Source organism: Sus scrofa, chromosome 13 (genome assembly GCF_054392235.1).
Source record: "Sus scrofa isolate SSC_HxYL_T2T_F1_AM1 chromosome 13, Sscrofa_HxYL_maternal_Yorkshire_Landrace_v2.0, whole genome shotgun sequence".
In the NCBI taxonomy this organism is placed as follows: Eukaryota; Metazoa; Chordata; class Mammalia; order Artiodactyla; family Suidae; genus Sus; species Sus scrofa.
Window position 1 is genome coordinate 101801681 of NC_139395.1, and position 17005 is coordinate 101818685.

At 33.8% G+C, this 17005-nt stretch overlaps 1 protein-coding gene across 4 annotated transcripts in view; it reads left to right on the top strand.

Annotated features, from left to right (window-relative positions):
• Nucleotides 1-17005, top strand: part of LOC110256311 (uncharacterized) — a 611762-nt gene that overhangs the window by 148129 nt on the left and 446628 nt on the right. For all 4 annotated transcript variants that reach the window (XM_084990011.1, XM_084990015.1, XM_084990014.1 and 1 more), the window contains exons 3-5: nt 4991-5107; nt 6645-6679; nt 9749-9834. In XM_084990011.1, coding sequence (XP_084846137.1) covers nt 4991-5049 — 59 coding nt within the window. In that variant the 3' untranslated portion in view covers nt 5050-5107; nt 6645-6679; nt 9749-9834. The remainder of the gene's footprint in view (nt 1-4990; nt 5108-6644; nt 6680-9748; nt 9835-17005) is intronic.

The following is a 17005-nucleotide window of genomic DNA, read 5'->3' on the forward strand; positions in this document are numbered from 1 at the left end:
AAGTCCATGAAGGCAAGAAGAATATCTCTTGTGTTAAGCATCTATCTCTAGCACCAAGAAATGCCTGACAAAAAGCATAAGCTAATCAGGTTTTACTGAATGTATAGCTAGTTTTCATCTAACTTGATTGCAGATGTATTTGGAAATGAAATTTCCCTCTGTGGGGTTTCTCTGTTTTTATGGATTTAGATTTATATACATAATTTTAATGATTATTATGTCACATAATATCCAAATCATTTTTTTTTATTTTCTTCTTTCCAATTGCTGGTAATTTTTCACTTGTTCTTTATTTTAAACTAAATAATTGGGAAGTGTTTATTTCTTCTACTTTTATGTCTCAGTTCTGGCTATAATCCAAACTGGCTAATAACATTGAGACTACCAAAAATTTCTCTGCAATTTTATTGAAAAGAGTTGCTCTTGATTTTCTCGGTTAAAAATCATTTTGGGGAGTTACTGGGACATAGCGGCAATTCTGTCACATCTGAGAGGTGACATTTCTAGGTTTATACCATGAAATGTATTCACAGTTGTAAAAATGACACATGCCTTTTGCCACCAGGCTAAAGAAAGATGTGGATTATTTAATTGACATTAGCAATGTAGTTCATAATGTCCTTGGGTCTAAGGCATAAAAATGGAGAACAAGTCAAGAAAGGGGAAGGAGTTAGTTTGCTTAACAGAACTGCATTTTCTGCCATTTTTTTTTTCACATTGAAGATGATAATCTATCCCTGGTGAAGTGTCATTTTAAAATTATTTGTTTTAAATGAAGTATAGTTGATGTACAATATTATGTTAGTTTCAGGTATGCAACGTACTGTTTTGACATTAAATACATTACAAAATAATAACAGCAATAAGTCTAGTAGCCATCTGTCACCATACAAAGTCACTAAAATATTATTAACTAAATTCTCTATGCTGTATATTACAACCCATGTCTGACTTATTTTATAGCTGGAACTCTGTACCTCTTAATCCCTTTCACCTATTTCTTGTTAACTAACATTGGAGTTTTGCTTTTGCTTAATGCTACATAAGGGAGAGATTAAAATAGCAGGGAATATTTTTAATCTACTCTCACTCTCCCTAATATTCAATATTGAGAGTTGTATCACTACAGGCAATTCTGAAAAAACTGCCCAGTTCTAAAGATATGACTATCATTTGTACTACTTTGCCTAGACTAAATAACCCTAATTTAGAACATTCTTGTGCTGTCATAACATTACCAAGCCTGGAGGATTTTTTTTAAGTAAGGTTTATTGAAGTATAATTTGTGTACAGCAAAATGCAAAATTCATTCATTTTACTGTAGAGCTCTGAGTTTTGACAAATGCATGTCATGTGTAACCTTCACTAAAATTAAGATATAGATATAGAATAGCTCCATTACACCAAAAAATTCTTTGTGTTTATTTGCTCAACTTTTTCTCCCATCTCCAACTTTTGACAGCCATTGATCTGCTTTTTGTCCTTATAGATAATTTCATATAAATGGAATCATACATTATGTAGCCTTTTGAGTCTGGCTCATTTCATTTAGTGTAATGCATTTGATATTCATCTATGTGGTGAGGTATAAGTAATTTGTTTCTTTTAGCCTAGAGTTTAAATGATAGAATCAGCAACTTTTTCTTATTCAAATTCTTTTAAAGCTGATTTAGAAGTTGGGAGTATAAATCAAATCCTTGAGCATAACTTCTGTTTCACTGGAAAAATCACAAGGAGAATAAACATGTAGAAAAAGCAGTAAAGTTAAACTAATTAAGCAAATTGTATTTGAAGACTGTAAATATATGCACTTGTACTTTTTCAGGTTAAAATAATGTCTTTATAGGTAAGACTGATGAATATACAATCCATGAAACATTTGAGTCTACCAATAATCACCATATTCTCTGCATGCTTTCAGGAAAAGTTTAGCCTAGTGATTGAAAAATTAAACATTCATCAGAGTAATTGTTGCTCTAATAAATATCAAAATAATTAATCATTCACAGTTCTTTACAAGTGTTGCCCTGATTTATTCCTCAGTACTATATCACCTGGTTATAAGAAGGTACAAACTCAATCATGTGGTAATATTTAATTAAACTGAAATTTGACCTTATCTTTTAATGTAGCAAGTAGACAGTGGAGTTTCAACAATAATACCATTCATGTATCATTTTTCTAAACATGGTGTGCTTACATTGATCTCATCAAGCCTATGATACTGAAGTCTATCTCATCCCTACTCATTGCAATGAGATTATTCAAATACATTAATCAGAATTTTTTGCACATTATATTTAAACTACAAGAGAGCATTGTCTTACATTTTAATGGAATTATAGAATTTCTTTTGCTTTCTATGTTGTGGGATTAATTATAGGATTATAAAGGTTTTTTTTTCTCTCTCCTTAGAAGCAAGACCTTGCCATTTAATTGAAGAGCTCAAAGAGCTCAGGTGGAGAAAGAGAGGATATTTTTAAAGGAAATCTATATAAAAGAATCTCCTTACCATGATGAGGTAGAGTGACAAAAAAACCCTTTCAGTGGTCCCATCCTACTGGGACCCTGTAGTATCAAACCCTTTTGCAAAAGCATCTTTCTTTTTTTGTCCCCTTGCCAGACAAATCTTGTGTATTTTATTTGTATGCAATTGAATGACAGTTTATTGTGACCCAGAGGACTGGGTATTAATGATCATTTGCTTCCTACTGTGGCGCCTGTCATAATTTTGTAGTCAGAAGAGTGACAGAAGTAACGGCCAATCAGTATGCTAATACTGCCTGAGAATAGGTAGCTAGGCCATTTTAACCTAAGGTTTTTTTTTTTTTTTTTTTTCCCCTAAATCCTTAGGTAATTTTCATTAAAAATGCAATTTTTTAAATAGCATCGCCAATTGCTAGATGGAACTCTTGAAGAAACCATACATTTCTTTTGTTTGGCAGTCAGACTTCTGTCCCAGCTGGTGTCTTCTCTGGAAAAAAAAGAAAGACTTCTAATCTGAAAGCACATTTTGGTCAGCAGAATCAATCACTAAAACATTCAGAAATTTGTTATATAAATATATTAATATGGAGAAATTCTATGCATCATACAAAAATTAAATACTAGCATCTGACAAGTATTAGAAGGCAGAATCTTTAAAAGCGGTTGAAAGCCAAATGTAAAAATATCCTGTAAATGTGTACAGCGTGATGGCATTCATTTCTCTCTTTACTATTCTATTTGTTTCTTCAAACTTTATGACATTTGTTTTTTACTTTGTCAGAAAATGGAAAGGTCTACCCCAAAGCAAGAACTTTCAGTTGCTGATACATAAATATTCAAATATTTTATTAGCCATTTTATAACATGTAGCCTACAATGTGTGTACTTTTGACTAGGAAAGAAAAAGAGTTTCTTAAAATGATTTCTGAGTGTTTTTGCACAGCACATGAACGCATGATTACAGAGGGGATTAGTGGATTAAGGTATCGACAGTTGGCGGCCTTAAGGCTACAGATAAAAAGAGCACTACTTTCTTTCCATAAAATCACATTTTATTCTTACCCACATACAAACAATGCCAGCTATGTAAGCTATAAACAGAATTATTTTGAGAACACTATTGTCACTTAAATATCTTCATCATAGAGAGCAAAACAATAATAAAAACCAATAACAACACTTCCACATATGTATATATCTGCACGAAATACAAGGTAATATCATTTAACATCACAAATATGTTTGAGGAGTTCTGATTCACCCTGGGGCTGGAGAAAGAGTACACACACACACACACACATATATATATTTGAGTTTAGTTATCTCAAAATATAAGCTTCTTAGAATATAGTGATTATCATTGCTACTGACAAAAAGATATAATATATTTTAATAAAAATTAAGTAGACATTGCATCAAATGCAATTTTACTTTTTGGAAAATAGAGAAACAAAACCTTGTTTGCTGCCTGCTGTTTTTTTTATATATGCAAATCTTTACACATTACAGAACAACCTAGCTGCCTTCCACAATCCCATAAATGTTTTGTTGTTTTATGAGATGTTTGTAATAAATGTGATTGATGATTTTCTTTACAGTTGCCTATTAGAAATACACTATTTTGTGATTAAATACTTAGGGATAACTCAATTCCAAGTCACAAGATTATAAGCTAGGAAATGACATGGATGACATAATACATGTTTAATCTACTATGTAAATTTTCTTGTGTATTTATTTTAGAGAGTATTTTTTTCTAATTTACAGAGATTTTTGCATTTCAGTCAGTTGTAAACCTATCTAAAAATACTGCAAGTGTGGCTTGGGGCAGGGAAATAGCTTTAAGCTGCACACGCATATAGTCACAAGGGTGAATAGCTATAATTATATTGGAGGGCATCCAAGAAATCAGCTATTCTGTTTATACTTACTGCCTCTTCAAATTTATGTGCACCTCAAGCAAACATACTGTAAATTGATTTTAATGCTAAAAATCATTGACCTTAATGTTGCAGATTATTGACTATTTTTATGTTGCTGTTATCTTCCAAAGATCTAAAATCAAGGTAACACTTGATAATAATTTGCTATAATTTTAATCTACAGCTTTCCTCTTTAAGATTTAAAAAATCTATTGGCTTAATATAGGAAAATATAAAAATAAAGTCATATTATATATAATGTACAATGTATATTACATATTAATATATATCACATATATATACATATGTGAAACTGACTTATTAGCTTACATATAGGGTGCATTTTGAGACCTTTCAAATTTTATGACCCTAAAACTCCTTTTGGCAGGGCTTAGTTTATTATATACTCTGTAAGTCCATTCCTTCCCCTCCCCAGAACTCAGCTAATTTTCATTTTCTATTCCATTGCATACACATGTGGCTATGTAATGAAGTATTTCCAATGGAGACGAATAGAAATACTAAAAAACTTAAGAGCAGATAAGTGTTATCTGTGCGCTATGTCTTCTCCTTTCATGCAGACCCAGGAAACTTGGTTGAAGATGGAAGTGTCTCAAGATGGAAGGAACCTGTGTCCTGACCGACTGTGTGCAGTGGACCATATATGCCTTTGGAGAAACATGTTGGATGGTGATATGGTAAAGCAGTAGGTGTTAAAACACCAAAATCTTGAAATTGTTTGTAATAGAAGTTAACCTCTTCTGACTTTAAAGATATGTTTTTTCAAGTCAGTCTCCCAAAGCAACAGAAATAAAAGCAAAAATAAACCAATAGGACCTAATTAAACTGACGAGCTTTTGCACAGCAAATGAAACCAAAAAGACAACTTACAGAATGGGAGAAAATACTTTCAAATGATGCAACTGACAAGGGCTTAATCTCTAAATTACACAAGCAACTTATACAACTCAACAGCAAAAAATCCAACAACCCAATGGAAAAATGGGCAAAAGACCTGAATAGACATTTCTCTAAGGAGGATATACAGATGGCCAACAGGCACATGAAAAAATGTCAACATCCCTGATTATTAGAGAAATGCACCTCAAAACTACCATGAGATACCACCTCACACCAGTCAGAATGGCCATCATTAATAAGTCTACAAATAGGAATTCCTATTGTGGCTCAGTGGTTAATGAATCCCACTAGGAAGCATGAGGTTGTGGGTTTGATCCATGGTCTCGCTCAGTGGGTTGAGGATCCGAGTTGCTGTGAGCTGTGGTGTAGGTCATAGATGCTGCTCATCCCGCGTTGCTCTGGCTGTGGTGTAGACTGGCGGCTATGGCTCCGATTAGACCCCTACCCTGGGAACCACCACATGCCGTGGGTGCGGCCCTAGAAAAGACAAAAAAAAAAAAAAAGAGTCCACAAATAACAAATTCTGGAGGGGGTGTGGAGAAAAGCAAACCTTCCTACACTCTTGGTGGGAATGTAAGCTGGTACAACCACTATGGAGGTACCTTAGAAATCTATATATAGAACTACCATATGACCCAGCAATCCCACTCTTAGGCATGTATCTGGACAAAATTTTCTTTAAAAAAGACACAAGCACCAGCATGTTCATTGCAACACTATTCACATTAGCCAAGATATGGAAACAATCCAAATGTCCATTGACATATGATTGGATTAGGAAGAAGTGGTGTATATATACACAATGGAATACTACTCAACCATAAAAAGAACAAAATAATGCCATTTGCAGCAGCATGGATGGAATTAGAGACTCTCATACTGAGTGAAGTAAGTCAGAACAAGAAAAATACCATATGATATCGCTTATATCTGGAATCTAATATATGGCACAAATGAACCTTTCCACAGAAAAGAAAATCATGGACTTGGAGAATAGACTCGTGGTTGCCAGGAGGGAGGGGGAAGAAGTGGGGTGGAATGGGAGTTTGGGATTAATGGATGCAAGCTATTGCCTTTGGAATGAATTAGCAATGAGATCCTACTGTGTAGCACTGGGAACTATGTCTAATCACTTATGATGGAGCGTGATAATGTGAGAAAATAGAATGTATACATGTATGTGTAACTGCGTCACCATGCTGTACAGTAGAAAAAAAATTGTATTGGGGAAATAACAATTAAAAATTATAAAAATGTAAAAAAATAATAAAATTAAAGATCTGCTTTAAAAAATCTTATTGATCTCCTTTGCAGAACACCAGTGAACAAAGTCATTATTCTGCCAGTTGGTAAGTCAAGAAAAAGAGTCATCAGAAATTTTATTGTCATGCATCCAGTGTACTTTAGGATAACTAAGTAATTAATGACAAAGAGTTTCTTTTTTTAGATGGAATTTATTAATGATAGATTTAGAATATTTAATGATATTAATGAATATATTATAATATTTTAAAAATAGAACTTATGCTTAGCAATAAATATGTACGTATGCATAGATGTAATAAAAAAGCTTTTTTTTCTAAGTATAGAAATGAATACTAAAGAAGAGTTCTTCCAATTGGACATTAAAGCACTACACTAAACACATTTTCTTTCTAATGATTTCTAAAAAACAAAACTGAAGAATTTCTTAAAATTTAGGAGAGATAACAAATAAAAGTGAAAATTTTGAAAAATTAAAATGAATGCATGAATACTTAAATAATGTAGAGAAAGAAAATTCCAAAATGAAGTAGAAGGAAGGGATTAGGAAAGGTAAAAGCAGGAGTCGTTATGTTAGTAAAAAGATAAAATGTAGAATTAATAAGTTCAAAAGTTTTTTTTAAGTTTTCTGAAGTAACCAAAAAGATAAATAAACCACTAGTTAATCTAAATAAGCATATAAACATGCAGAAAAGTACAGTTATGTTAAATTAGAAGTATACATATATATGTGTATGTGTGTGTGTGTGTGTGTGTGTGTATATATATATAGTACATCTATATTTTTTTTTCAGGGATGGAAGGTATTTCAGTATTAAGAAATATGCCATATAATTCATATTATTTGAGTTAAAAAAGAAAAATCATAAATTATCAATTCTTGACCAAAAGAAAAAAGCCTGGTTAATGACATTATCTGTGAAAAGTTTAGAAGGGCCATAAAAGATTCACAAATTTAAAAATATTAAAATTAACAAAACCATATGGTATGAAATATATTGGAAAGCTCCCCAATTCATTTACCAAATCAAAATTCTCCAATTCATTTAATAGAGCCATTATTACCTTTATATCAATACCTGAGCAGCTAGAAAAAGACAAAATGAAACAAACAACACTGTATACCAATCTCATTAATGTGGACACAAAAATTCTAAATAAATGTATGGGAAACCAAGGCTTGGTAAGATATAATAAATATATACTACACCATAAGTGTTTATGTCAGGGAATGCAGTGATCTTTAAATATAAGGAAATCTTTCAACCTATAGTGTCTTTCAATCAATGAAGGGAAACCATATGATGATTATTGCTATGTGCTAAAAAGTAATTTTATAAACTCAGAAGCCACTCCAAATAAAACTCACTAATGTAATAGAAAGTAGCTACTTAAATATTGTAGAGGCTGCCAAAATCAGCAACAAGCATCATTATAAATGGTGGATCATTAAAGTCATTTTTATTAAAAACAGTAACAAGGCACGCATAGCTTTCTCCTTTATTGTTTAACATTGTTTAGAGATTTTTGTAACTACAATGAAAGAGGAAAATAAAATAAAACAATTATTACATATATTGTCTCTATAAATAGAAACCAGTATACATGGAAACTTTATATATAATAAAATAGATATATCGATTTGGTGGTATACAGATGATTAATTTACTAAATGTCTCTGATAAAACACACTATCCATTTAGGATGAAAACCAAATCTAGATAAAGTTTATATAAATAAAATAAATATTTTAGAAAAATGTAGAAGTTAAATTCTAAAATTCTTAGAGAAAAGCATGAACTTATTCTCTACCTCTGCAGCAAGAAAATCTAAATCATAGTAATACAGTTGCATCATTTTGTGCACTTCATATTGGGAAATTAAATCAAGTGATAACACCTGCTGCTCACAGTGCTGTAGTATTCTCATACCTTGCTGATGGAAATGTGAATTGTCACAGCCCTCTTGAAAGATAAACAGATTTTGGTACTAAGTAATATGGGTCCTGGGACAGTATGCCAAATAAATTAAAGTACAAATATTTTTTCCCAAGTATGTCTGTTGTAACATTTTTCTGGTAAAAAGTAGAAACAGATGGAAGCATAGAAAACAGAAAGCGGTTGAATTAATATTACTATATATGTATGTCTATATATATGTGTGTGTATATATGGCATATTTATACCATAGTGTATCTGCCATCCATGTTATTACCTAGCATTTAAAAGGAGGTAATTTTCACATTAAATGAAAAAAAAATGAAATTGAGCAGTGGAAAAAATATAATCCTATTTTTATAACATAAATAACAAAAATGTATTTCTCTCTCTCACGTATCTATTTCATTATATAATCGGCACAGAATGTATGAAAAGGTAAGCAGCAGGTTTTTAGAACTAGTTGGTCTGATAGTCTTGGAAAATGAAGTACAGAAAAGAGAGTAAAGGAACATCATCATCATGATCTTCATCATAAATAATAATAAAGGCTGCCTGATAATGTGCATGAATTGCGAGAACTGGATTTCCCCTACACCGTGATGGGATTGGTTAGGTCTTGAGAGCGTTGGGATGCAGGTTCCATCCCTGACCTGGCACAATGTGTTGTGGATCCAGTGTTGCCGCAGCTGTGGCAGCAACTGCAGCTCAGATCTGACCCCTGCCCTGGGAACTTCATATGCCATGGGGCGGCCAAAAAAGAAAAAAAAAATGCATGAATTAATTATGAAAGTGTTAATGGTGATTATCTTAACATAGTAGGAATTCAACTTATTTTTACTTTCTTCTTTAAATCTTTAAGTAGCTTTTTACTTTTTATAACATAGGTATGTTTTTATCATCATCAGAGGAGCTTCCAGCTCTTTTGTTTATGGGTGAAGGGGAAGTACAACAATCCTGTCTGAAAAATGATCTGGAAACAAAAAGTTTATATTAGCATGAAGAATAGAAACTAAGAACCTGAAAAACCAGAACTGGGTTACCTTCTCTAAACAATGACTAGAGAAAAAGGTACCAAGGTTCTGAGACTCGTGGGACATATAGCTAGGGATTTCCAGGAGAAAAGCATAAGATTGTTAAATCTTGATGCTGTTAACAGTTTCATAACTAAGATCTAATTATCATTAACCATCATTTGTAATCCCGCTTTCCATGCAGATCGTTTTGCAGTGAAAAGAGCCGGCTGAGTATGTCCATATGAGTTTGCCATTCAACAGGACTTTTCCTTCTCTGGCATTCTGGTAGTAAGTACATGTCTTGTGATCTAAACTAAGGTGAAACTGAAAAAAATCTTGTGTCTTAAATCATAGAGCAGAAGTCCATAATCTGATATGAAATCATGAAGATAAATAGTATATTTTGGGGCTATTAGATAACATAGATTCTCCAGTACCATTTTTACCTCTGAAATCACCTCCTTCCATACTTCCATTCCTTCTTTCTTCTTTTCTTCGCTCATTCTTCAGCTAAATGTTGGAGAAGGCTAGCGAGTCTCTTTAATTAAATTGCTAGTCCAGCTTCATAGCTCTATCCAAAATTTTACATGTCATCTATTCATGGACACTTCAAAATCTAGTACACCGAAAACTCAAACAATGATTTTTCACTCCATTATCCCTCCCAAATCTTGTCTTTCTCTAGGATTCCCAGTTCTAGTAAATGACATCACCAGTTGAACAAGCTAGAGAACTAAGAGTTATCTTTGACGTAATTTTTGCCCCCCTGCCTAATTCAATTAAATGACAGTTCTTTTGATTTCTTTACTTAAACATCTCTCATATTAATCTATTTCTACTCCATCTGCACTTATAGCACAGCATATTAACCCACAGTACTGCAACCTTGTGCCTAAACTATTGCACCTAGCTGGTACTGCCTTCATTTTGGAACCCCTCCAATATAATCTCCATCCTCTAGCTGGAATAATCCTTTAAAAAATCATCTCTGCATAAAATGTTTCAGTACTTTCCTCTTATGCTTAGAATAAAGATTCTTGCAAATGCTTCCAAGGCCACCAGGACAACACATCTACTGACCCTCAACAATATCTGTGGTCTCAATTTACAGTACTCTCTGCTCCCACTCAACATTTCAGACACACGTTTCCATCTCTTCTTCAGATGTGCTTCGCTGCCTCCTGCTTCAAGACACCTTTCCATGCCTCTTCCCCTTTTCTGGGAATAAGAGTACTCCCTAACCCTTTCCTCCACCCAAATGCACACAGGAACTGTTCACACCTCAGGCCTTAGCTGAGATGAGGCTTCTCTGTGCTCACAACACAGCGCTTTTCATAATTTGTAGCCCTGACTGGAATGATTACTTGGTTAATATTACTGCCCTTACTTCCAGAAGCTATACATTCTACAAAGGCAGAGTCTATGTCTCTTTTAATCACCTCTAAGTCCTTTCTACTCCACACAGGGCTCAACACAAAGGTGGTACTCAGTACATATCTGCTGAGTAAATAATTGGCTGTGATCTATCCAAATGTGACATCCTATAATTCTCTTCTGTTTACATCCTTTCATACTTAACACTGGACTTACTCATCTTGATAATTTTGTTGTTTCTCCCTCTATTATCCACATTTATACCGTGGTCTTTATATATACTCTGTTTTGTGCTTATATGATTTTATGATATTATATTTTAAGATTCTATATGTAAGCCTTTTTTCTCTCTAAATGGGGGTTATATTTGTTTTCTATAAATGTGCATTTTATATAGTCTATATAATAAAATAGATATAAAAATAAGGAAATATGATAGCATGCATAGGAAGCATAAAATAAATGGAAAATTATATTGAAAAAACATACGCAGATGAATAGAATCCATTGACATGGGCTTGAAGTTCCTGGGCAAAGTTTTATATCTTAACTATGGTTTAGCTATATTTCACAACACCTAGATTAGGGGCTTGCACTCAGTGGGCAGTGAGTCATATATAATGAACGTCTCCTCTTTAAAACATTTGCAAGAAATTAGCAATTGTTATGCATGTGATTATTTGAGCTAGTTATTTATTTCCCTTTTAAAAGCACCAAATGAATAAAATAAGGACCCTCATATATGAGGACTATAAAATGCACATTTCTATGTAATACATATTTTCTTCAAGATTAATTTAAATGTGAACAAATTTGTACTTATGAAATACAAGTCAATTTAGACTTAACGTATTAATTTGGGAAGGCATTAGATCAAATTTATGAGGTTCATTAAGCATAGGGAATTAAATTCAGAAATTGGCGTTAGCAGCCTATCAAATATATGTTTATTTATCATGTAAATTGATATTAGAGATCAGAACAAGTAACTAGTTCTATATAGATTTTTTGCAGACTCACAAAGTGTTTATAATTTAAAATTTTAATAAAGTAGGATATGACAGTGCATGAGGCCTCTCTGGCTCTAACTATATGGAAATCTCAGACTGTCATTGAATTGCTCTATTACCATTCTTGATTCACTAGCTGTGTATTGACTGGGTGGATTGCTAATGGATTATATTACTTACCAGGAAGCTACAAATTCTTAAATGATATTGGTTTCTCACACAAGAATACACAGAATTATTTATGAGTTTTTCTTTAGTTGCCTGGGCTTTATGACATATGCAGTGCATGCAGGGAAAATTATTCTTATTGGTATATTTTCCAGGAGTATTTTGATGCATAAGTTAACTCTGAAAATGCAAGAAAGTAAAGTAGCATGCAAGTAGAAATTATATTTAAAAATAAAGAGAGATGAGTGCTAACACTACAAAGGCTCTACTCTCTGACATAATAACTAAAAAGCATAGGTAGATAATAGGATTCAATCACAACACTCAGATTTATAGCCCTAGTTCTTTGAGTTATTTCCTTCAAAGGAAGCCATGAGCTATACTGTGAAAGCCGAGTCTGGTATGACTTTCTTATCTTCCTAGGAAGCAGTTGTTTTGACTTTACAATGACATTGCCTCTTTTTACTCACTTTCCCTTTCCTTGTTTGATTACTCATTGCCTCTGTATAAAATAATTAGAATTTACTCCCTACTAAGTATAGGCATCTTTTCATTTACTATGTTGGAATCAATGCATTTCAAACAACAATCAGTCTGAAAGCAACATAATTTTAAAAACAACAACAGATTTCATAAAGACCTGGTCAATCAGGCTATATAATTTGGGGCTGGTAAGTGTAACTGCACCTAAAAATAGCAAAACTTAGTCATGAGTGTTTTCAAGCATTGATTCTCATCCAAGATTTTGTGGTTTCAGAGAGAATCTGATTAGTTTTTATCATGCACTATTTAGATGAAAGCCATGAAGTTGGTAGAAAAAGTTTAAGAAATGTAATATTTATGAAGTGAAATAGAGTGACAGACTTTCTCAGTATCTCAACTGAATAGACTTTTTCTTTTCTTGAAATCATTGTTTATTAATTACTCTTCCCAACATCACTTGATTAAACATTATCAGACTTTGAAGGCAAATAGACAATGAGACTCGGGGGAAAATGTTCAGTTTCAGTAGGTGTGTCGATTGTCAGTGGTCAACCATATCCTTTCTTACTGCTTTGATAGATACCCAAGATTGCAGTGAGATTGTCCATTTCCACGCTTGGTAGTTAGCAAGGAGTGTGTGTATGTGTGTTGAGGAAGAGAAGTGGATTTTTACAAGTTTGGGAATACATATAACTTCAATGTAGTATATCCTAATATCTTGCTCAGTAGAAATTTTTTACAGTAGGAAAAAATTCAAAATCTAGGTATCACCTAAATTTCTTTTCAATGTTGACTTGTTCTTGACAGTTATCCAAACATTCTAGGATATGCCTTGTGTCTGGTTTGGGACAGATACACAGGTGTCCTCTTGTGAAACAGTTTTGTGTACCTAGTCACCTCTAGAAGACTCAAATTATTTCAGACCTTGTTTTTGGAAGTAATGTAGCATAGTAGAAAAATTACAACACTGAATGAAGAAAGGCCTGGGTTTGGATCCAAGCTCCACCACTTAATAGTTGTGTGAATTTAGATTTGCCATTATCTCCTTGAGCCCAAGTTGACTCATCTATAAAATGGGAGTTAATGATACTTCTCTTTAGTCTTATATTAAGGCTTAGTGATAATATAGGTAAAGAACTGTACCTGGAGTGTGGAATCAATTATTTCAATTGCCCTTAAAAAAGGGCAATTTTTGCAGGGATCTTAAATGATTGTCACATTGATTATGGAGGTATTCCTACCTATTACCACAACCTCCTCTTCATGGAGTATTAGGAATCTTTACTAATTTGTGCCCATGTCTTATCAACTTGGATTTCATTTATTATTTATATGCATGTGTATGTGTGTGTCTTTAACAACCAGTGATCTCATTTATCACTCAACTAGAAAAAAGAAGATAGTATAAAAATCTGGCCATATATTGACACAATAGTTTTTGTTTGTTTGACTGGTGAGGTAGAATATGAGAGTATAAAGGAACTCTTTAGATTTCAATATTTATATTTGGAGAATATTTTCAAATTCAAATACACTTTTTATATTACTTTAAATTCATCTTTTTTTATGGCCACACCCATGGCATATGGAAATTTCCAGGCCAGGGACTGAATCCAAGCTGCAGTTATGTCCTACACCACAGATTTGGCAATGTCAGATCATTTAACCCACTTCACCAGGAATGGAACCTATGCCTCTGCAGCAACCTGAGCTGCTGGTGTTGTATTCTTAACGCACTGTGCCACAGTAGGAACTCTTAAAAACATCTTTTAAATTCCTTATGCTCAAACATTTTCTTGTTTGGACCCAGCATTCTCTTTCTACTCCTCTAGAATTATCTAAATATATTATTATTTTTGAGGGGAAATTATGTATATGAATTGATGTAAACAAACAATTGTTTGGGTGCTTGTTATGTCAACTTCCAATTGACATCAAGACAGATTTTAAAGAGTTTAGAAACAGAGTTTGTAGGAAATAGCAAAGTCAGCTAATTCTAGCTGCATGCATGTGAATTAACTCCATGGGAAGGTTAATCTTTTTAGTCAGTTTGTTAGAATTTCAGAGACTTATAGCCAAGCTTTGAGATATATGGAATTGATAACCAAGTCAACTTTTCTTCTGTCTTCCAAAGTGTGAAGTATTGCACCCCCCACTTCTACCAGTGCCTTATGCAATAATTCATTAAGGACATTTTATAGAATTTAAGCAATCTTACAGGAACCACTTGATGAAACAACTTTCATCAAAATATTTTTACAACCACCTGCATGTCAACCACTGTTCTTAGTCTTCTCTCATATTACAATGGAACATGTGGGCTTCTATTCCCACAGTTCACTGAAACTACTTTTGTTAAGGTGGCCAATAACTATTGTATCACTAAATCCAATGGTTGTTACATTCTGTCCTTATCTTATTTGACCTTTCATAGTCTTTGACATAATTTCTTCTCTTGACTTCTGAGTCTCCTTTTAAAAGTTGTCCTTCTTTATTCAGTCTCTAAATTTTGAAGTACCCTAATGCTGCATCCTGAGTATTCCTTTTCCTAAATACCCCTTCCCTTAAGAGATCTCATGTAGTTACGTGACTTTCAAAATTTAAAAACTATCCATATTCTGATTATTTCAAATATGTGTCCTTGGCACTGATATCACTCCTGAGTTCCAGTTTCATATATGAAACTATCCACTTGACATCTTCATTAGGATGTCAAAGGGGCATTCTAAGCCCATTTGGTCCATAGAGGATTCCTCAACTAATCTTTCTGTAAATAGTGGATGGAAATGTAAAATCTCGAGTCAGTGTTCATTCCTGCTTTCACCCCACGCAAACACTCTACAGAACACCTGATACACTTGTCTCCAAATATATCATGATATCCATCTCTACTTTCTATTTCCAATGATATGATCAATTGCCATCCCCCATATTCCTGCTTTCACTCTTTTCAACTCCCAGTTCATTATCTCAGAGCAGCTAGTGTAATCTTTTTTTTTTTTTTGGCTTTTTTTTTTTTTTAGGGTTGCTCTCATGGCATATGTAAGTTCCCAGGCTACAGCTGCTGGCCTACACCACAGCCACAGCAATGTGAGATCCATGCCACATCTATGACCTACACCATAGCTCATGGCAACAATGGATCCTTAACCCACTGAGCAAGGCTAGGGATAGAATCCGTGTCCTCATGGAGATTTCTTGGGTTCGTTAACCACTGAGCCACAAAGGGAGCTCCCTGTAATCTTTTTAAAACATGAATAAAATCATGTGGCTCAGTGGCTTCCCATTTCACTTAAAGTGTGAAAGCTTTGGGAGTTCTCTTATGGTGCAACAGGTGAAGGATTCGGTGTTGTTACTGCAGTGGCTTGGGTCATGGCTATGGCATGTGTTTGATCCCTGGCCTGGGAACTTCCACATGCCCCCTCCCTAAACAGAAAGTGAAGACCTTTTACTATGCCCCACTTCTCTAAACTCACAGATCCTCTCCTGGCTTATAGATAGACCAAGCACCTTTGCCTTTCTTTTTGTTCCAAGAAAAAGACAAATGAATTCTAATGTCAGATCACTTAGCCTAGAGAATCTATCTTTCCAATCTTTGCATGACTGATTCATATAATCACAGAAGATTCAGCTCAAAAACCACCTCTTCTTCACAGAGAGAATGTCTATGGTCATCCATTTAAAATATTTACCCCCATCTATAAACATCACTGCCTGTCACATAGTTTTTGTTTCTTTTTCTGAGTACAACTCAATAACCACTGACATTAATTTGTTAACTTATTTGTGAGAAACACACTGAGAAATTGTGAAGACAGGGCCTAATTAAAGTGTAGGCCTCAATAGAAGGCACTAGTAGCTATTTCATACTTATAGAATTTCTCAGGAAACCCATAAATCCCATAAAAAATGAAAATGGCCTCCCCAGACAACTCTTTTAGCCTGTTTAAGGATGAACAGACACCTTGGTAGCTTTTGGCCAGTCAGCTTGCCCAAGATGTAGAAAAACAAGCAAGACTTAAGAAAACTCTCTCGACTATTCATTGTCTGTGGCTTCACTTTTATAAATACTCTTTGCATTTGTTGAGAAAATCTATACAGGGCTAATTGTCCTCTGATAAAAGGACACTTTTTTGTAGAAGTCCCTCCAAAATTTGCATACCTTAGTCCGTCATTGGAGCTGACCAAGGCACATAACTTGGGTGGCCTTACTCTGATATACCTCATGTACAGTGTTCAAGCTCTCTGGATCTTACACACAGAGTCTGAGTCTTAGTCAAGTCTGATTCAATGTTTTCTGGTGCCACTATTTTATTTCTGCTAGTAAAGTAACCTTGGGAAACTTAATGTGTGTCTTTTGACAATTAGGTCATTGTCATTAAGGGATCCTGGTTTCTACTGAGACAACTTTCTGTTGTCTGTAT